The sequence below is a fragment of the Rhopalosiphum maidis genome, chromosome 2, assembly GCF_003676215.2.
Source record: "Rhopalosiphum maidis isolate BTI-1 chromosome 2, ASM367621v3, whole genome shotgun sequence".
NCBI classification, from domain to species: Eukaryota; Metazoa; Arthropoda; class Insecta; order Hemiptera; family Aphididae; genus Rhopalosiphum; species Rhopalosiphum maidis.
The window spans coordinates 72,456,466-72,480,165 of record NC_040878.1 but is presented as its reverse complement, the minus strand read 5'-3'; the positions used below and the strand labels follow the sequence as shown (position 1 = coordinate 72,480,165).

General features: G+C 27.9%; 2 protein-coding genes across 2 annotated transcripts; one reads left to right on the top strand and one right to left on the bottom strand.

Annotated features, from left to right (window-relative positions):
* The first annotated feature begins 5,799 nt into the window (after positions 1 to 5,799).
* On the top strand, positions 5,800 to 7,082 carry LOC113554881 (cuticle protein 7-like). The gene is made up of 2 exons (XM_026958967.1): positions 5,800 to 5,900; positions 6,315 to 7,082. The coding sequence occupies exons 1-2, from the start codon at positions 5,889 to 5,891 to the stop codon at positions 6,804 to 6,806; spliced, it is 504 nt and encodes a 167-aa protein (XP_026814768.1). The 5' UTR covers positions 5,800 to 5,888; the 3' UTR covers positions 6,807 to 7,082.
* Positions 7,083 to 13,950: 6,868 nt separating this feature from the next.
* Positions 13,951 to 14,900, bottom strand: LOC113554884 (cuticle protein 7-like). The gene is made up of 2 exons (XM_026958969.1): positions 14,757 to 14,900; positions 13,951 to 14,645 (listed from the first exon to the last, which is right to left on the bottom strand). The coding sequence occupies exons 1-2, from the start codon at positions 14,766 to 14,768 to the stop codon at positions 14,199 to 14,201; spliced, it is 459 nt and encodes a 152-aa protein (XP_026814770.1). The 5' UTR covers positions 14,769 to 14,900; the 3' UTR covers positions 13,951 to 14,198.
* Positions 14,901 to 23,700: the final 8,800 nt, after the last annotated feature.

The following is a 23,700-nucleotide window of genomic DNA, read 5'->3' as shown; positions in this document are numbered from 1 at the left end:
TATAAGCCTAAAATATAAAAGTAAAAGTATACACGATTTAAAGAGTTGTGTGTTAGGCACTCGACGAATGATGTAGTACTATTACTGCGTTATAGGTATTAACAATTTGAAAGCAATGATAAATCATTGCAATATTATGAAGATCCGTGAAAGAATTGCGGTTCACTAATGTGGACGTATCCTTTTTCAAATTTTAAGTATATCAAAACAATTGATGAGCAAATATTTCAAAATATGTTATATACATTAAGAATAGTAAATCAAAATTTTTATTTATAAAACACAACTTATATAATACGTTTCTTTTCTTATTAACATAGATTAAAGTAACTATAAATAAATACTATAACTGATCTGTTTGTAGCTAATACAAAAATAAGTTATAAGAACAAATAATGATAATTGGCTAAAATCCTGAATAACTTGTTTAAAGTAAAGAAAATACGTCATATTTTAAGGCTGAATAAATCACTTATTTACCGCCTACTGTTTTACTGTTATACTTCTGTAAAAAATATTCATTAAGTGTAAAATAAAAAACTTATAATAAACTGCGAAGTCTATTAATACAAATGAAACTACAAACTGTTTTGATGTAAAATAAAAAAAAAATAAAAACCTAGTTTTACATGTTAATATGGAAGGTTTAGTAAAAATCTCACGTAAATACTGCTACCACCTACTTGAACGGTCCCATTAGAAAGAAGAAAGAACTCTACTTACTATTGTGAATACAAAAATATTACCTTGTTAATTTATTTCCTGTAAAAGTAGACCTTTATTATAGTATACAAGTAAACTTAAGTACGTAGATATTATTTAACTGCGAATATAAATATTTTTAATCGTCTAATGCGTTACTTTAAAAAAAAAAATTAAAATAAACACAAATGTTGGTGGTCTGGTTTACTTGAAAACTATATCAAATTCCGAAATCTCCTTCCGTTACAAGAGTAATATTAGTATACATGTTCACTGCTCAAAACTAGGTATAAATGTTATCATTTTTTATAATAAATGTTCTATTTCGCTTATATATTAATATAAAACAATAATAAAAAAAAAAACACCTGCTTACACCTGCTTTACAATAAGAAATAATCGAAAAATGTATTACACAAATGTTGAGATTTCGATACATTATTCATACAGTGGCGCGAGTTCGCCATTGTTAACTCATAAATAAATCAAAAAAAAATCGTGATCATATTAAATGTGATGTATATAATATGACCTCCCTGATCACATTTAATTAGTTTCCGTTGAACTCTCGGACCTGCTGATATGAAACACGACATAACCCCGAACAGCAAGTACATAATATAATATGCAATTTATTTACCAATCACCCGAAAACTCTGCCTTGAAAACATATATCTATAGTGAATTGCATGGCATGTATTGGCATATTATAATACACGTAATGTAAACATATTAAAGTGTACTACTATCGGAGAAATAACAAAATTACCTCAACGACCGTAATAATTTTCATGTTTTACATCACCTTAGGACATAATATTTTAAACTGAAAATCACCGCAGAACGATAATAAATTATTATAATAACTCATCGCAAGCACTTCTTAAATTAACACTAGTGTTATATCGTAGTATTTCAATAATACACAATTGTACCTAACCTCCAACAAATCATATCGACCACCTTCAATAGAAATAGTGCTACTTACTGTAGTGATTACCGATATACTTTTGAGGCTATATCTTAGCTGTTTGCAATTATTATGTCACGAATAATAATAATTGAACGTCTTATAATAAATTCAAATAAATCATATTAGTGTCCGATTATAATTTAGAATACAAAGGTCAAGGTTTACCATTCACTATTAAAATTCTGGATTACGATAAAATAAAAATAAACTAATCCTGAAACATTGTCCAAATCATGCGTCGTTTTGTATAGGTATAGTATTTGTATTACCTTTATTTATTTTTACAATAATTGTATACAATACAAGCCTTATATATACATATATATATAATACTTGCATTTGCAGTCAAAAATATGAAAGCAGTCGACTATACTTTCATAAACTTAAAATATTACAAATGTCTAAATAAATATGAATTAGCTACAAATATCCTGTTGGTATACTATGAAGAATACTAAATTATCAATTTGTAGTTGATCCAGTTTACATTGATATGGACGCGTGGGACAGAAGTTTTAATTTATCTTTCATTACTTAGTTGTAATGTCACATGTCTTTTTTAAAATACCATTTATAGAAAATTCAGGTTTAATAAAAGGTCATACTCAATAAAATAATGATACAATTACATAAATAATATATATTTTTTAAGTCCGTAGGGCACTAAAACAAGTAAGTCTACACTCACACCTCTTATTTAATATTCTCTTGTCTGGGCATCTAATATTGGCACAGTAATCCATTTTTTTCTCTTAAATAATTCAAATGATTTTTCTGTTAAATAGATATTCACTTTCAATTATATAATTAAAACAACTCATTTTTTTTTTTTTTTTTTTGTACACGTTTAAAATACATTATAATCCCATAGATTGGATAACTCTAGAAAAACTTCTAAAAAAAATAATATACGAAATCGTTTTTTATAATTCGATAATAATAGCATGAATAAATATTTAATATAATATCATAACCATTTCTTTTTGGACGCTCTTTAAATAATGTCCAAATTAAAAACACTCAATTTATTAAATTACATGTTATATTTAAATTGCTGATTGGTTAGGTATATTACCTACATATAATATAACGTAAAACTAGTTGAGGCATAGGTACTAAAATTATTATTTTATGTACACTACATATATAATTATAATATTATAATATATATTATTATATTATTAAAGACTGTGAATAGATACGTATTTAAATTGCCATAAACATAATAAAACCAAATTATCCATTTTATATTCGTTGGAAAATGTAGGTAGTGAATAATATGTATATATTTATATTACATAAATATTATAACATTATATACAATACATATATTCAATAGCACAATGTACTCATCTAATAGGGAAAGCTCAGAGCACCTATATGCCACCCATCGGGTGTAAGTGGTGTAATACCGCCTACTTTAATATTGTACATTCAATAAAAATAGTCCATTAATGATCAGTAACAACACTTGTATCTTAAATAACGATTATATATGTATATAATATTATATAAATATTAACAGCATAGTGGCCACACCATTATCGATATTTTTTTCAATAAACTTAACATCACTTTTATCACTTTTTTTCAAATCGATAAAACTAATTTTTCAGTTAGAATTTATTAATAATTTCCAACAATTTTTCTATCACCTTTAAGTTTATTTTCGATGGAGATAAAGAGCTAAAAATGTTAAGATAAATATTACATTTATTTAATAAATATTTACATTTTATATATCTATTGCATGGCTCTAATTTAGTTTTTATACGATTATGATAGATTTTAAGCGGGTGAAAGAGAAAGAGAGAAAATAAAACATAGAAAAATAAAATAAGATACATTGTCACTCATAATTTACTATTTAAATCATATTACGTATGTAAAATAAATCTCACATATCTATAACTCTTAAATCTTCTATACAGATTTTGATTAAAAATAGAATGCAATGTATTTAAAAAAAAAACCTTTAAATGTTCTTACACACTGAATTTAAATTTAGAAAATACGACTATACGACTATGTTACATGCTATTCAAATTCGTATGATTCAAAACTGTTTATTATTTTGAGAAATACTTTTAAAAAATTAATGTAAGAACACCGTTAGCTTTACTTATTATGAAAATATAGCTAAAATATAAATAATATTTCATAGTTATTTAAATAATAACAAAAATGCTATTTAAACAAACCATAGTTCATTTATGTATTATAATCTAAACATTTAATGTAACATGGCATATCACAATATTAATCTAGCTATATAGCATATTTTTAAGAACGATTAATTAAATCATAATTAATAGTAAACGCGTTCAACTATTTGATTTTAATAATAATGACTTTTCTGTACAAAATCGCTCTTTGAACTTTATAAATAACTAAACTCTTAATGAATAATTACATCTTTAAATTAGGTGAATGAAGCTAACCATTTTTGTATTTTTCAATTATTTATCACACTATTCAGAATCAACTAATACATATTTTAACCCGTCCGTGGTATTTCTATATTCGTAACACCGTTATGTCATGATGACCGTGGCGCTGGTTTTGTTACCATTTTAGTCATCATTGATCAATTTAAATTTTTAACATGGCCATAATCAATATTGTATACCTTTTATTGTCATTGTATATGAGTGTAATAAAAAAGTTCTCGGCTTAATGAAAAAAATTAATGGGTAATAGTGAACAAAATTAATTTAACCCTCTCATTTATTACATTTGCTATATACACAATACACATTAATACGAGCATATACAACATACACCGAAAAAATATCGAATAAAAAATTAGTATTATGTGGTTTATGTATTTACCTATAATATTATAGTATCGAGTGACAAAAAAAAAAAATCTTAAGTCGTGACAAAGTGGAATTAATAACTATTACTGATGTGTTCACCTGCACAAAATTACTGACTACCAGAATAATAATTACGCTGTTAATTGCACGTCCTATTTTCTTGTTAAACGTATTAAATTACTCACTTAGCCTACAGAATAAAATTGAAGTGATAATCATATACTGGCAATATTAGAGTCGTTGGATAAAATTTCAAAATATTTATTATTATTAAGCTACCCATTAATTATCTGTCATTACATTAAAATACATAATAAAACCGATTTAAGACCATTTCTACGTGATTACGAATACATTGTGGGGTTTTATTTTAAATTCTTACTATAATTAAACGAAGGTTTAAAAAAAATGAGTTAGAAAAATTAATACATTTAAAGTTACGTAGGCATCGATATATATATATATATATATATATTTAAAACAGTCAAAAAATATTCAGATATTAAATTGCTAGTATTATCACTTGCATACTACACAGTATAAAGTGATATGCTTACAAAATAAAAGACTATTGTGACATTCAGCGAATTATTTTATTAAAAATCATGATACGATATTCTAAACATAATAGCATGATTCATGACAAGCAAAACTTTACAAAAATACGAATATTTCTTGAAATATTATTAGTATTGCTGCACACGAAACGTACATTGGTAATTGGTGCACATTATGGTACAATACAAAATACACCACAAACGGCAAGCGTAGTTATTATAGGCACTCGTAACCACCGGACAACGTATAATTTAAATCATTTGGAAATAAATGTTCCACGAGTACTGCAAGTCGGCGGCACTGCAAACGCGAGGCAAACCTTTTTTTTCTCCTCGATACCAAATTAACTCGAATAGACGACGACGTGTCCTTGAAGATTTTTCCCTTTACGCCGCCGCGGCCAGACACCTGCAATTGCGGCACGGAGCAAAAAAAAATTGTGTACAGATATAATAATCTACCGATAACCCGGTACACACTGCAGTTGTAATCGTACATATCGCAACCGGTTCGCATAGGCATATACGATAATAATAATAATAATAATAATAATAATAATAGTAATATCAAAATAGATATACCACAGTGCTATACCGTAGTACCTATAACCTATAACCATATCGAAACTCGAAAGTATGTACTCAGTAGGTACGCGGTCTTACCGGACGGGGAATACGCGATACGTGCAATATGATGGAAGGGATTGCGGACGATAACCAGAGGCATATAAATACGGCGATCGCTCGGGACCGAGTCATCAGTTACCGATCTCGTCGTCGACAAGACTCGCAAATTTCGAAAAACCGTAACACTCAAATACACGTATACAAGCTAAAATGGCAGCTAAGGTAAACCAAAACGACAAATTGCGATTTTGGTTTTCCGAGGAAACCTACAAACTCGCGCAGACGAAATATTGTCTCTCATCATAATATCATATCATATCTCGCATGATATAGCGATAATAATTTATAATATTGTATGATATTAAAATTTACCAATCATTATAACTTCCGAATGTTTATGAATCTCCAGTCCGGTTTTCGCTCACTCGACGATCGTATAGCTGTTCGCACAGCGTCGACTCAAGATACCACGCGTTATTCGTCATAAAATTACGCTAATATTAAATTAAGTACTGTTATCGCTTGGACGAGACAATATTTTCGTTGCTAATATTTGTTTTTCTCTACAGCATAATATTATCATCATAATCTATATGATCCCGCCGCCATATTTTAATGCCGATTTCGTTTTTACAGTTGATCATCTTCGCCGCTTGCGTGGCCTCTGCCCTCGCTCAATACCCAGCCCCGGCTTACAAGCCCGCTTACCCGGCCGCCGCCTACCCAGCACCAGCATACGCCGCACCAGCTTACTCCGCACCAAAGGCTTACGCTCCGGAACCCGCCTACGCACCAGCCCCGTACAACTTCGAATACAGCGTAAACGACCCGTCCACATACGACGTCAAGAGCCAATCCGAATACGCCGACGGTAACGGTTACGTCAAGGGATCTTACAGCCTTTTGGAAGCCGACGGTTCCACCCGCGTCGTCGAATACACCGCTGACGACTACAACGGTTTCAACGCCGAAGTCAAGAAAATCGACGGTGGATACAAGGCCCCGTACAGCGCCCCGGCCCCGGCCTACAAAGCCGCCCCGGCCTACAAACCCGCTTACTCAGCACCGGCCTACAAGCCCGCTTACCCAGCACCGGCCTACAAGCCCGCTCCGTACAAGGCGTACTAATTACCGCCATTCCTCTTCGTGATCTATCGCAGCCACTCTTCCAGACACTGTATCTCGTCACCGCCGGTGAAACCGTCTCAATTTGATCGTTACCAACTACACCCGTCCGAGTCACATACACATTATTGTGTGTGTGTGTGTATGTGCGTATACCTACAACTCGTGTATAAATATTATGTGTTTTGTAAATAATTCTTACTAGACGACATCATCATCATCATAGTATTATTATTATTATTTTCTGTATTATATCTATCCGTCGTGATACTATAATATGATAACCGCATGTCTTGTTTTTTTTTCGAACATGATATTATACCTGTCCGGTACTACCTACATACCTGGTTTGCACTCCTGGCTAACGATGATAATAAAATACTATTGGTGTTGCGTGACGACAACGATATAATAACACACGATATATTGATGAGTGATGATTTGCCAAAGGCGTAGTCGTACGATTGAGCACGGAGACAATCGATATACGTATAAGAATAGCTGGTACCTATCTTGGTTCATTTGACGTGCAATGATCTTACGCGTAATAGGACGTGAACGGGACCCACACGACATTATCGTAGTAGTATCATTATAATGATGTCTGTGAGGTTTATCTAGATACAATTTTTCTACTTGAATCGACGTCGGTATTCGTGGAATGAGATTACGCATTGTTAAAAACGTATAAAGATAAAAATTGAAAAAAAAAATTATAAAAATACAGATGTTATTAATTTTAATAGACACTTAGTAGTATTTAAGTATAATAAGCCGCCACTGACTATTACACAGCATACAAAATATCTGTTTCGTTGACAGAGCATGATGTGATAGTATATGTATTGTTTTAAACCATATAGATATTCTAGATAGTTTAAGTTTATTTATAGATGTATTCTTTGAGCAATAATAACAACTTAAATTAACCAATACAAAATACTATTTTACTTCGTTCTTATACAAATCACAAGATTAAATTATGATCGTTAGATGTATCTTATATGCAAATAATTATGCACACAAAAACATTAATGTAGGTACATCAGTTTTAATTCTGTTTTTCCAAAATCATACAATCGACTAAAATTTATTTACGACTTAATATTATAAGCTATAATATATAATAAGGTTATGATGTTTTTATGTTGCTGTAAACATTATAATGAAACTATAAGTCAAAAAAATATTTCATGTTTGTTTGAATTGATGTCAGATAGTCTATTTATCATCAGACGTTGTTGATTATGAACATACTTATTCACATTTTAATATATATATATATATTTTTTATAATGAAATATATTTTATTTATAATTTATGATAAATTATATATTATCTTCGCAAAATTAATAAATCATAATTTGCCAATCAACGCAATCGCCTATCAATAGATTTCTTAAATACAGTAGTGTGAAGATACAATTTTGTTTTCTATTTTTATACCCAAGATAGATTAAAATCTACTTAATATTTTGTATAGGCGTTGACAGAAGGTTTGTATATTATACAGCTAACGGTTAATAGACATCATTTATCTTGGAGGTTACTCGTAATTTGTCTACTATTTATAGACATATAGCACAGACGAGTCAGCATTATTTGAAGTATAAGCATTTAAAACTTTGAAAAACATTTTTGAAAATACCAACGTCCTCTCGCGTGATGTTGTTAAACCGTCACATCATGTATAGGTTTAACGCGCTATCAAGATACCCAAAACTTAGTATAGAATTATTTATGTAGGTACATTGCGCACACCACTCTAAATCTAAAAGGTAAATATTGTGGTATTGCCATAATATGAGATCTTACAATTATTGTCTGTACGTAGGTTATATTCTATAGTTACACATTTCTAAAAACAGTACTTCACTGCTATAGCGATAACATTTGTCGTTCTCGAGGGGCATTCTCAGACGAAATTCCTGCACGACGTAATAAAAAAATTATATTATTTTGTTTGTTGTGTAACTGTAGATATGATAACAACACGCATGGATAGGTCAGGCCCCGCAGTTCGCAGTGCGCTTTCGTCAGTTCACCCCTGCAAAATAATTGTACGTTTAAGTACGCTGCTCTCTGTGAAAACAACGCGTACTGTGGTTAACAATCGAAATGCAGCTCGCTCGCTGCAGCAATAATTTATTTATTTATTATTACTATTTTATGTAGGTATGGTATACGTATGTTGTCTATTAATTTATGCACGTGTATTTTTTTTCGTCGTGAATTACAATATAATGATTATATGTAATAATATGCACGTGCGCTGTTATAATATTACTATAACAATATTAACTATGTATTATAATGACGCCCATCGCGCGAATCTGGTCGTAAATCATTCCGATAAATCGATTCGAAAATCTATATGCGGCAACGGCCGTGTTTGCCCACAGGACGTTTGTCCTTTTGACTGCAGTCTATGAACCGTGTAATGTTTATTAAAATACATAGACCGTGTGTACAGGTACTAATAACGTGCGCCGGTCGAATAATGAAAAGGAATGTGCTGTATACAACGAGAGAGAAAAGAAAGAGTGAATAATAAATAAAAATAAAAATGAAAGAATATAACTGTATTAATAGGTAACTGTATTAGCGCGTATAATATACATAATATAGTGTACACCTCATATAAATGAATAATATAATATATAAATATAACATAATACCGTACCTACGTTTGTATATTGGGTCAATGTCAGTGGGACCACGCGCGCCCGACGTCCACCAGACGCCCGCTAATACCGGTTTATGTCTTTTTAATGAACATTCGCATTATGTAATATTATTTAAAAATGATAGTAAGTTTTTCGTCCGCTTAATAACCATTTATAACGCATACATTTTGTTCTTGTGTGTGAGCGTGTACCTATATGCATATATCGATTGATTGACGGTAAACATTTGACATGCCGTGATATTATTATATTTAATAATATATGATGTATTATATGTGTATTATTATATTCGATCGCGCTAACGATCTCGGTTTAGTTTTAAATAAACGCACGTTTGTTCACAAATCACATAAATCAAAATTGTGATTTCATTTGGACACGAGTCGTGTTCGATGATGCAATATTTACAGATTTTTCGGCAATCGAATTTTTTTTATTTAATCATATCATAATACATATGTAGGCACCGCCGAATGAACGGTATGCGCTAATTATTTTTCATCTCTCTAGAATTATATAAAGCGTGGATGATAGTAATACTAAATTTCGATAGGTTAACTTATTTGTTATTTTTCAAGTTTTTACATAGAACATAATTATTATTGTTATCAATAAACAAATCGATAAATTGATACTTTTCCCTGAATTTTTAAATTTACTTATATTATAGGATGATAAATGTAAACAAAATATACTCTAACACGCTATACGGATTACATTACTAACTCCACTTCCAAATACTTAAATGCTAATAAATAAAATCAACGAATCCATAAAAATAATCTAACGATAACCATAAATAAAAGTTATCAACTATACAGTTGACTGTATTAAAATTTATCCCTGAGATTTTTAAATAAAGTTTTCAAAAAATAAATTGATATGATGAAAATATAAAAATATAGCAATACACAATTGTTATTATTAAATCAATAATTTACTGAAATATAACTCACCTTAACATATTATAAATTAATAATTCAAACGAAAGAATCAAAAATGTATTTAATATTAAAGATTTTTTTCTTAATTCTTTTTTTTTTAATGTATGAGATAAAAATTTAAAAAATAAATACCCATTGTAATTAATTATTATTATTTATTAAGGACGAGTATCAAATTATATTTTATATAAATATTAAATATTAGCTCTTAAATAGAAAAACTACGTGAATTTAGAACTGATTATTCTTTTTATAACAAAATATGTAATACATTTCCGTTTTATTCCTAAAACCATTCTTACAAGGAATCGTTACAATATTCTAAATATATTTTCCAACCGAATTTCGCTGTGATGCTGGCAGAACAATATTACATACTATTTGCGCTAATGTTGTTGAGACAATGCCTTTCCAGTTATTGAATTTAATATATTCCAAAAATGACCTACATTTTAAGTTTTCTATAGATACAATCAAACATAATATTATGATCCTCATAATAATATTGGCTATTATTAATTCATTCGAAACGAATGTTTTCCATCCAATAGGTAATAGGTCAGAAGGTCCTTATACCTACCTCTTTATTGCACTGCGGCCAGTGATGGATGTATCGATGATATTATAATGATTCGGTTTTCGACCAACCTATATCCCGGTTAATGGACGTCGAAAATCACGATTCATATTCAAGGATCCATTGTAATTAAACACAAAACAATATGTTGTAATAATACGTGTAAAACATAATTTTTAATAGAGTTTTCAACAAATAAATATTACTTGTTATGACTATAATTGGCTTTTGAATACATTGGTATTACTGACGATATTTACCATATTAATAGGTATCTGGTATAAATTCTATAATATTTCATAAACAAATAGAAACCATGTCATTAATATTATTAATATATTTATTTATTTGGATAATAGAAACTATTTGATAAATTGAATTATTGAGGAAATACTAATACTATTTTAAACTAATCCAAAGATAAATAATGTATTATCAACACGCGTATTTAGTTTATCCATAATAAATCAATAATAATATCTGATAGTATCCATAATACTTAATCAATTATACCTCATGTCAACTATACGATTATTATTGATCAAAACATTTTTAAATATTCAAATAATCTAATAGATAATATTAAGACTAATTGGTTAATGCATGAAGTTTCAATATAAATGCGAAAATGTTTAAATTAATGCTGCAAACTTAATAGTATACTATTATATCAACAAGTTCATAATATTGTAGTGGTGCATTATTGATTTTTCAATAAGATATTTTTTTTTTTTTAATTATATTATAGTGCGTGTGTTCCTAAACACTTTTAAGCGTTGAAAGAGTCCTTTAAAAGTTTCATTAGTATATAGGACACCCAATGGATTGGAAATTAGATACTGATGGAACTTTACAAAAGTTCTAAAGAAAATTGCGGAAAACTAATGACGTAACGGTAACGTTCAAAATTCTAAAAAGGCACTTGATATATAAATATACATTATTATATTTATAAAAGACGAAATAAGAGTCTTAAAAAATATATTATCAATTCTAGAGTGAACAAAAAACAATTAAAAATATATTTTTATTAATTTTACTATTACTTTTGATCATGTTTATATTTATATTGGTACTAGATAGTAATTTTAGTTGTAAGTTGTTATCACCAGGTAAAATTATTTTCACTATATAAACTCAATAAAAATTAAAAATCTCAAAAAGTAAATTATTATTATGTGAACATAATTTATTGTTACTTTTAAATGTATATTAATAACACTGTTTATTAAAACTCACACCGAGATCAGCGAAGCGAAATTATAGCGCATTAGTGCTCCATGCTTTATTTTTGTAAGTATTTTTAGCATTTAAAATATACATTATATGACATCTAATGTTTATAAATTAATTGATATTCAAATCTGCAAAGACTTTTGAAAAAAAAAGTATATTATAGTATTTTATAAGATAATGTATTTTTAATCATAATATTCCATATTATATCAAAACACACTGTTCCATAAACATATTTTAAGTTATATAATGTATAATGACTATGTTTCGAAGTAAAGCGTGTAGTGTCTAAACGAATACAATATAAAGGAATGCTCATCTGTTTAATATAGCGTTATTACAAAGCTCGTTATAATAATTACTTAATGCAAGTGCAACTCGGTTCGAATTCCTACTTTTCGAAGGTTAATCAAAAATATACCTCCCTCTATCTGTGATCAAAGCAAAACTATCAAAGGCTTTAGTCAGCCTATTTAACACTAACCGTGTATAAATTAGAAGCATTCCCATATTATTTAGTTCATTAAAATGAACATTTGTTTTTAACATTTCATTTGAACATAATATTATATGCACCATTTCGATTGACGTGTAACGAGTAATCCTTCAGTAAAATTGGTATTGTTTTATTACGTACTAAACTACATTTTCAAATGATCAATCATTTTGTCGTACAGAACCACTAAAAGATGTTGGACACCTAACTCGAAGAAGTTGTCGATTTATCAATCTTGCAAATATAAATGTAAACTATTTTTTTCTTTCTATCTTCTTGTCGGTTTTAATTCTATAGTCCAACTTTTAGTTTAAGTGTAATGATTAATGATAATGGATATGTTTTTATTCATTGATTATACAACGAGAATTTTCGTCCAATATATACATAATGCTTAATTCTTAATATATTTTTAATATTATTACCAGATTTCCTGACAAGTTTTATAAATGTAAAAACAATTCTTTTTCCTAAACGATTTCCAAAAAGTTACAAAAACATTTAATCGAAGTCGTTTGCTTCGTACGCGTTATGCTAGCGTTAATTCAGTAATGCTTAAAGCTAAAACCATAAAACACAAGTGTTGGATAAAACAAAAACTAAAAACATCGGATTGATAATCATTAAAACTTTTAAAGTAATAAAAATTGTATAAGCTATTGTTAATATAGAGTTATAATATACTCTTTTAATATACTTTTTTAGATAACCTCAATTTATTTAAAATGTCGATCATTAAATATTAGGTGTATTATTATTTATTTCTATAATAGTATAATTACATTAGATAAAATAATAATAAATAAAGAGCATTTCTTAAAATTACAATGTTCATTTATTTATTTATCCTAGAACGTATAATCATATGATACTAAATAAATATTGTTGAAATCGTGGCTATTCTATAATATCCAGCAAGTATTTGAAATGCACTTAAGACTTAAGTCTAAAAACGTATTAATAAGAAGTCTTATTGTGAGTCGATGCCTAGTGCCTGGTAATGTCCAATCTAGGAACGATGTACAACTCGATTGGTGCGGGTGACTGTCTTTTAATTGGCATTGAAATTTAGCTCGTTCGTTTATGCCGACATAATATCAATTAAAAATCACAATATTGTGAAGTAGCAATTTGGCGACATTTAGTTTCCACACAACACAATTTTACATAAAATGTATTAAGTTAAAAGACATAAAAATAAAAACAATTTTTGGTGAATATGGTGAATGATTTATTTACACATTAATGTACACAATCATTAAAGAAAAAACAAATGAGTCAATGATAATAATACAATCAACTGGTTTGCATACTCCAAAACAGTGGAACCGTGTGACAGTTGATCAGCGACAGTCGGAAGAAGGTGGAACGACGATACAACATTGTATCGTATAATAATACAGTTACAAATGATGTGAATAATAATTAATTATCATATCATCGTTTGAGGACGAATTAATAAGCTGGCTTGTATGGGGCTGGCTTGTAGGCCGGTGCTGGGTAAGCTGGTGCTGGGTAGGCAGCGGGTGCTGGGTAGGCGGGCTTGTAGGCCGGTGCGCTGTATGGGGCCTTGTATCCTCCGTCGATTTTCTTGACTTCGGCGTTGAAACCGTTGTAATCGTCAGCGGTGTATTCGACGACGCGGGTGGAACCGTCGGCTTCCAAAAGGCTGTACGATCCCTTGACGTAACCGTTACCGTCGGCGTATTCGGATTGGCTCTTGACGTCGTAGGTGTGTGGGTCGTTTACGCTGTATTCGAAGTTGTATGGGGCTGGGGCGTATGCGGGCTCTGGGGCGTAAGCCTTTGGTACGGAGTAAGCTGGTGCCGAGTAAGCTGGTTTGTAAGCCGGGGCGGGGTATTGGGCAAGAGCAGAAGCCACACAAGCGGCGAAGATGATCAACTGTAAAGCAAAATTTCAAAATTAAAAACGAAAAATAATTTTCTTAAAATTAAATTTAAAAAAAACATGCTTAGTCTTAGAATGCACACATATTATAAGACTTTGACTTACCTTAGCGGCCATTTTATTGATTGTTTTATGTTTGTTGAGTCGAAATGCTCGATTACTGTGTACAGAAATGAACTGATGAATACGGAGGCCTGAGACACCGTATTTATGCTAAAACATTGTCACGGCATCCCTTCCAGACAAATTTTGCGCACGAGTCCCGCTCGGCTTACATTGGTCATTTCGCCGTTGCACGAGAACCGGTTGAGGTGGAGACGCCCGTTAACTCATATTTTTCTTTTATTCTTTGTGACCTGAGCACAAACTATACAGTCCCACGCCTTCATTATCGACACAAGCATATCAATATATCGTGGATCCAAACATTACTTATATGCGCCACACCCCGAACACAATACAAATTTGACGAAATGACTCTGAATTTAAAAGTATATATTTGACTTGTATTTGCATAATATTGGCTTCCAATTTGTGTACACACACTATTTAACTAAATGTATCAATATTTCTATTACGTGTTATTTATCTATAGGTCATCGCTCATCGATATAATCAAGAGGTGAGTAAGAGGAATAAAATAAAAGTATATGCTTTTTCGAAACCCAAGGGGCACAATGTTATACAAACAAAAACTTTTTCGTAATAAGTTTCATTGTACCAATACTTACATAATATAATGTAGTTTTACAAACATTTTTAAGCCCGTTATAATAAATTATAAGTATACTATATTATACTAATTATGCTTCAATATGATATTCGACGAAATAATTTTAAATCATTCAAAGCCCATTTTTTTTTTTTAATTTAGTTGGTACTATTTAGTTTTTGAACTCATTTTTACGGGATTTTAAGTCTTTAAAAGCAATGAATACTTTAACGTTTAACCTACTATAATTTTTTAATCAAAATAATTTTTAATAAGATGTATTTTGTTAAATAATAATCTACATAATAATTTTAACTTTTAAGTTTCTATTTTTAACTTAAAGTTTTATAGGCAATACTTTATTATTGTTAAACACGTATCCCTCATTAGCTATATATATAGATTGCCATCAAATATAGTCCCTAAATTATTACTACCATTCACTTACGCATTAGATCGTTTGTACTAATTATAGTTTTGCGACTAAAGAATAAAAAATTTTATCAATTTATTATAAATGCATTGTACACCGAATGATGATAACATAAATTAAGTCTTAGTATACTTATCAGTTTTTACATTATAATTATCACATGAATACAATGTATTCTTAATAAATAGAATTTTTACGGTTGTATTTTGATTCCACATGTTTAAATGTTAATTTATTATTGTATAAACTTGAAAGTATTTTTTTTTAATTAAATCCATATTTCCTCAAATGAAAATACGAATATATTAGGATAGTATTGTTTAACTAAACAAAAGTTATTGATAACTTTAATTTATTTGAGATTAAACCTCTTGGCAACAAATACAAGCAAAAAATGATATGATGAATGAAGTTAATAATGCTTTTTTTTCTCGTAATAATAAAGTATCGTACAATACGTTTAAACAATATTATTTCAATTCTCAGTGAAAACCACTTGTGGCCAGAAATAATAATAAACAATAACGATAAATAAATAATATAATTTTTAAACATTTCGATAAAGTTTTATCGAATTTATTCGCATGTGGTCAGAAAATATAAATTCGACAAACTTCTACCAATTGAAAATGAAATCCAAACCAAATTTGAAATTCGAATTCCAACTAGTTTTTATTTACAGGTAATCCATATTTATGAACGGCTTTTGTACCATAACAAATCAACAATAGCAATAGATATTTTATGTGTTCCATGTGTACATACACCTACATAATATTATATATTATTATAACATGAAATTAAAATTTTATAGCAATAATCTAAATTTAGTAATAAATATATAACCCATGTCTTATATATATTCATGACCTAATATTATGATAATGATTATTATCATTAAAATACATACAAAACCAATAATTATAAAAGTAATAATACGTACAAATCGTTGAACAATCATATAAAATAGAGAGAAAAAAACAGGCATTTTTCAATTTCGTGAAAAGCACACAAATGTATGTGTGGTCACAGTTGCCGTATGACCAGTTATCATATTAAATTTTAATGTAATTATTATTACATTTTAAATATTATTTAGATTTAGAACAAAGATTAATTTATTTTAATCAATTAAATAGATATTTTTGAAATTCAATTTTACTTAGGTAAAATAATTAACTACCAACATTTATAAATCACAAACACTTCATCGGAAACACTACTTATTCAAGATGTTGTGCAAAAAATAAAGACATCACAATTCTACAGGTTCCATAGAAACTTTTTTCTATCCTTACAAATATACTAAGAGTAGTAGTGTATCTAAGAGTATAATGTTATTGAAAATATGGCATATTTCTCCCGTTTTCTTAACTATCAATATAATTATCATGAAAGTTATTATATAAATCAATCTATCATTTTGTGGTCTTTATATCGGTTTCCTATGATGCATTAATATTTAATAGTATCAATATTTCCAGTTTTGAGAAAAAAATTACATATATAATCGAAACTAATTTATTCCTAATGGTATTTCGCTGAAAACAAAAATTGAAAACATTTTGTTTATTAATTTTTCATTTATTTAATTGCATTTATATTTACAACCGATTTCAAATTAATTTAAACGCCTCACAATCGTTTTCGTTTTCTTTTACCTTCTATAAAAGAATAAAGACCCATCAATTATCAACATACACCCCAGCATGATTTGAAAGTACTGCAATTTATACACGTTTGGAAAAATAAGTTCTTCTTTAAAATGTATTAAAATTGTTGCGCATTATATTATTATCGCTTGTATACAATAGGAAAGTGCACGTATTATATTTTTTACGTTAATTTTACAATCGTATTTGTTTCATAATTATTTTATTAATGATTGACAACTGTTAACTAAAATTGTTTTAATATATGTATAGACCAATACTTATCATTAGTTTTTTTTTTTTTTGTTATCAGACACTAATATCACCTCGGTTGCAACATTTAAAATCCAACCCACTTTTGACTGTTAAAATATATTATATAAAGAAAAGATATTATGTTTGCCTTGGGCTTTAAATAAATAATATTATATCGATATTAGTATTATACATTATATTTATCGCCTTTAGATAAAATCTTTTTAATGTATATTGGGCACTTTCGAACTATATTGGCAACATGATAATTATAATTACCTATATAATACGTAATATATCGCTATATAACATTCATTTTTCAATTTTATTGAAAAATTAATAATAACTTATACAGACCCAGCCCAATATTATTATGATTCATTAAAAATAAATGCATAAATATAAAATTCCTTAATGATTTTGACAATAATATGTTTTGTTGGTTTCGATATTTATAATTTACTCGTCATATTGTATTTTTGGATAATTATGTAAGTTATATAGCTTATATTAAACACATAGAAACACGCATGTAAGAAAAATTTAACAATTATAATATGCACATTTAATATATATACATATATATTTATCCAATAAGATTATTAGATCGATAAATATTATTGTTTAGTTCTATAATAGATAATAGTTTCAACAAAAAATGTCACACTGAGGTTCGTTATCTTAGTTTATCAAACCACATGGTTAACAAAGCAAAAATTATTCACATTACTCATATTATATACATTTTTATTAAGTGGTTTACAGGATTAAGACATCTATTACACAAGTAAAATAAAGCAACACTCGAAGACACATCATTATTTTAAATATAAAAATATGATTTTAATCCTAATGTTAAGAGTTGAAGCAACTTATCATTCTAATAAAAATTATATTTTAAGAATAGAATAATACCAAATATTGTAGTTTCTAAGTAAAATTATGTATACATGATAAGTACGTTTTTTTTCATTGTTACTTTTAAGTTATGATAAGATATTACGCCTATAAATTAACTTTGTATGTTACGAATGGTCATTACATAAATGTGTTTTTACCATGTTACATCGTATATATTATAACATTATATCAAAGATAACAAACTTTATTACGTGCATTGTTATAATGTTATCCTTTCAACATTCAATTTAGAACGTGGCCCGGTAGGTAATAATAAATCCTAATAAAAAATATTATGTTCACATGCTTACGCGCATTAAAGATGCAACCATGTTAAATGGATTTATTTGCTTCGAGTGATTAATAATTCTATTTTACATTATTATCTATCACAGTATCAATGTATCGCACATCATAAATAATTGTTTAGTCCAACAAAATCTAGTAAACATATATCGAATAGAATTAATGGTCTGTATATTAAGCAATGCAGAAAACGTACCTATTCATCGATAAAATGTCATACTAGCTATTACCATATTACTAACACATTTTAAAACCATGCCTATTATATAGTTTTGCCGTTTACACAATGATTCATCAATCACTACGATAATTTAAAAATAATTATAAATCGAATTAGTTATTTTAAACATAAAAAGAAACTATCTAATCATTTGTAAATAAAATTTATAAATTTTATTTGTCATATTAGTTTGTAATAATTTACTTTATCGCGTAGTATATTTTAGCCCTGCAACATAATCAGTTGACGAAAGGTTATAAAATATCACGAACGAGTTTTATTATTAAGAGCTTTTTTCAGTTACCTCAGCCAGTAAAACCAAAGGGCATTAATCATTTTAGCCACCAGATATCATGGCACGTACCACCATAAACTGTTTCTTCGCTTGTTGATTTCTAGACCATCTATTTTTTTTTTTTTATCCATACTATAGAACTATAAAACTTATTTCTTAGTAGGTACATAGTATTTTTTTTGTATTTTCATCCGGCTGAAACTAACCAAAAAGTACGGACCGTTACACCTGTCAAGGTAAGAAAAATATGGTTTTTGTTTTTATTGAGCATAGACTCATTGTTCCGTCCATTACTCTTCAAAATTTTTTTCTTAGAGATTTCCATGTCCCGAATCATATTTGTTTTTCTTAGTTTTATTTTTTTATTCGCTTATTTATTTATTCTACAAATATAGTTTTACTTGCATAATAATTCACTGTAAGCCCATAAATCATAGACATTGGCTATACCAACTAATAACTGGTTCGTTTTCCACTAGTCCACACCAGACACCTACCTACTATATATTACTATATACTCAGTGGTGGCGAGTGTTGACGACAGCAGTTGGAGAAATTCGAATTGGACCTTTATTGATAACGAGCTATTGCTTTTTTTAATATGGGTACCCGACATTAATTTATAGCGATCGCTCTATTCGTTTACAACGTAACACGATACCAACTAAATGTAAAATATAAATAAAATAAAATCGAATTATTTTAAATAGGTACAACGCAAATAATTTTATATGAGTACTCATCGTCACTGTTAAATATAAATTCTTATAGTAAATTTTTAAAATAACGTCTTTTTAGATTTGTGACAAACGCCTTGGACTTTTTGACCGAAAATTGTTCATAACATAGTGTGTCCAAATTGTTAGCACTATAATTGTATATCTCATTCAAACTACTAACCAATTTTTGGTTAACTATTTAATTAATAGTTTGTACTTAATTCGATCAATTTGCTATTTTTTAATAAAACCAGTTTCGCTATAAAATATAAAACTACTAGCCATCCTTCCCTTGATATTATTGAACGAATTATAAATTATTTTATTCTAAAAATAAGATCGATTAAGTTGATATATATATATACATACATACATATCATAAACTAAAATAAATTATTTATTCATTGAAACTACTGTTATTTAATAAACTGCTTTATTTTAATAAGAGAAAAATATTTACTAATAATATTTTTTTAGGACAAGTCATTGATCGACGGACAAGAATTAATCAATTAGAAGCTACAATTCAATTTTTTCATTAATCAATATTTATAAGTTACATAATAACACAATATTTTTATATAAATAATTCTTAAGTATATTCATACGTATTATCTTTAAAAATAAAAATAATAAAAACCTACTTATTTTTTAAATCATAAAAAAAACAATTAAATATGAGTATTTTCAATTATTAATTTAAAATCTTATTTTGAATTTGTGTATTGTTTCTTAATATTATATTCTTTCAATCAATGGTTTTATAAAATGTGTACTTAAATTTGATAATAAATATTAACTAAGACATACATTAAAATGACATTTATCTACCATTTAAAATTCAATAGTTAATTTAGGCATAATTTAAAGATAGAAACTTAAGTGAAATTAAAGTATTATTTCAAAATCACTATAAAATAAAATAAGTATATTATATTTAAATCTATGCGCGTGTTTATTAAAATCAAATGAATATGATGAATCTTTATTAAATATAAATTTATCATTTATACTATGATTTGCTATAATTTAAATTCACATTAAGTATAACGAAGTTAAAAGATATTTCGTATTTAAACGTAAATCTACTTTTGTTTATTTCAAGTTTAACTTATTAGATTATACTGTTCAAAATCGAGTAAATTTTACTTTTCTTGTTTTGAGCATTTCTCTTTGTTTATAATTGCCCGTATATCCGTTATGGATAATAAACCACTATTGTTGAGCAGTAAACCGAGATAATTAATATTCAGTCTGGAAATTATGCTTTAATTTACATAATTTAATTACAATTTTAATTATTTTATATAACAAAATATTGTAAGTATAAACATTTTATTAAAATCACTGCAATTTATTTAAGTAGATTTCTGTTGTTCAACTTAAAATTCTATTTACTGTTTGATGTAGCCATACGATGACATTTCTATAAAATATTAAATTTTTTTTCAGTGAAACAGACCTCATCAGGATTCATTAAAAGACGTGATTGAACTAACTTTAACAATATGTCTATCTTGAGCATAATTTACAGAAGATATAAAGGTACATCGTTAAATCAACGGCTCTGACAAAAATGTTTACAGTATTTTTAGTTCTAAATCATTATATCAAAACATGATTTATGTTTAAGTGTTATTTTTTCTCTAAAAATAAGATAATTATTTTTCCAGAATCGTCCGTTAAAAATGGATCAGATGATAAAGTTTGACTCTTTCGTTAAAACTTGTAGGTCTCAGATAAATATTATAAATTTAATAAGTTTAGTCCAATAACAAAGAAATACTACTAAAATGATCCATTTTTTACTCAATTATTCATTATAAGTAATATTTATTTGAAAACGTGATTTTACGAACAATAAGCATATTATGGTCATTTATTCGGTTTTTGTCAATATCAAAAATAAAAAATAAAAACTATAAAATTACAATTTAAAAATCCAATTTTTTAAACGCAAGGTTATGAAATTAAATTCATACAAACTTTTTGTCTGAATGATGAATACTTTTTATATTACAATATAAAATATGGAGTTAAGTATATAGTATTTTACGGTCAAAATCTGAGAGTTATAATAATTATTCAAAGCAAGGCTTTTTAAAGTATTATATTTCATACCAACTGTGTCTAGAGTAGTCATTCATCTTAGTAGTCCCCCTAAAATCCCGACTGAGATAATGCTTGTCAAATAATTGTCCTGAACTGAATAGTCATTTTGAAGTAATTAGAAAACTGTTGGAGATTTCGAAAGGATTGAATATAATTCCAGCTATTTTTATAACGTTGTTTAATTTAAATGACCTTGCTGTGTATGTCTACTTAAAATAATATATGTATGTATATAAATATTATTTTTATATTTATTTAAACATTTATATTGTAAATAAATTAAATACCTACGATTAATGTCATTTTTTATCATTATGGGTCCATTTCAAGCGAATACCTATATATTTATTTTACCCTTTTTGGAATCAAACATGATTTTTTTTCTAGTTTTGTACCAATTTATAATTTATATTTTTTTTTTTCAGAAAGATTTACCAATAAGTAAATCAAAGAGTACAAATTAATATTTTTAAGAATATCTTGTATTAGATACTCGAATGTATCCTCGTCGACATGGAAATCAAAATGCGATTTAATGGTAGACTTTTTGTTGTTTACAAACCATCAATATTTTATAACTATGTATAATAGTACTTAATAAATACGCGTTAGTATATCAGTATATGATTTGTGTAACGATTTTTGGTCGATAGGAACATCATAAAATTAACCACTGTCGCAACCATATAGACGAAATTTAGATGGTTTTAATATTATGCAACTATTAGAGAGCCGTTTTTTCAGGTAGTAAAAATTTGATATGCAAACTGGTCCGTGAATTTTAAATAATATTGATATGCGTATATGCGTATAGTAAACAGGGTCCAAACAGTTTTTAGTTTTATGAATAATTTAATATATTACAAGAAGACACCACGATGAGGGGACAATTCCCATTATCACACATAAATGATTTGTTTTTTTTTTCATTTCGTAAAAATATAGCTTATAAAAAATCTTGGTGAAGTAGGTACAGGTAAACAGTTAGTTTTTCATTTCAAATTAAAAATTGTGTAGTATGTCATGTTTGTTGTGCATATATGATAATTCTTCTAGGTATTTATTAATTTATACTTCGCTATTTTTGTTATTTTTAATCCCTGTTTTTCCGCGAATTTTAATTTTCTACACGACTAGATAATTTTTTTCAGAAGACAAATCAGATGTTCGTAAATACGTTATTTTATCGGTAAAAATGTATAAGGAATTTATAGTCGACCTTTTTGTCGCCAGCTAAATATATTATTATCGGGACCTAGTTACGATTTTCCAATTCAAACTTTACTAACATAACGTTACTAACCTAACATAATCGTATACGCAGATCATTTCACAACACTTATGATCGATGACATCAAAAAGGGATGCGTTTTCCACTCTCGTGCGTTTTTCCTAAAACAACTGTGTAAACTTTGTACAAAACTGAATTTCTTATGTTAATGGTT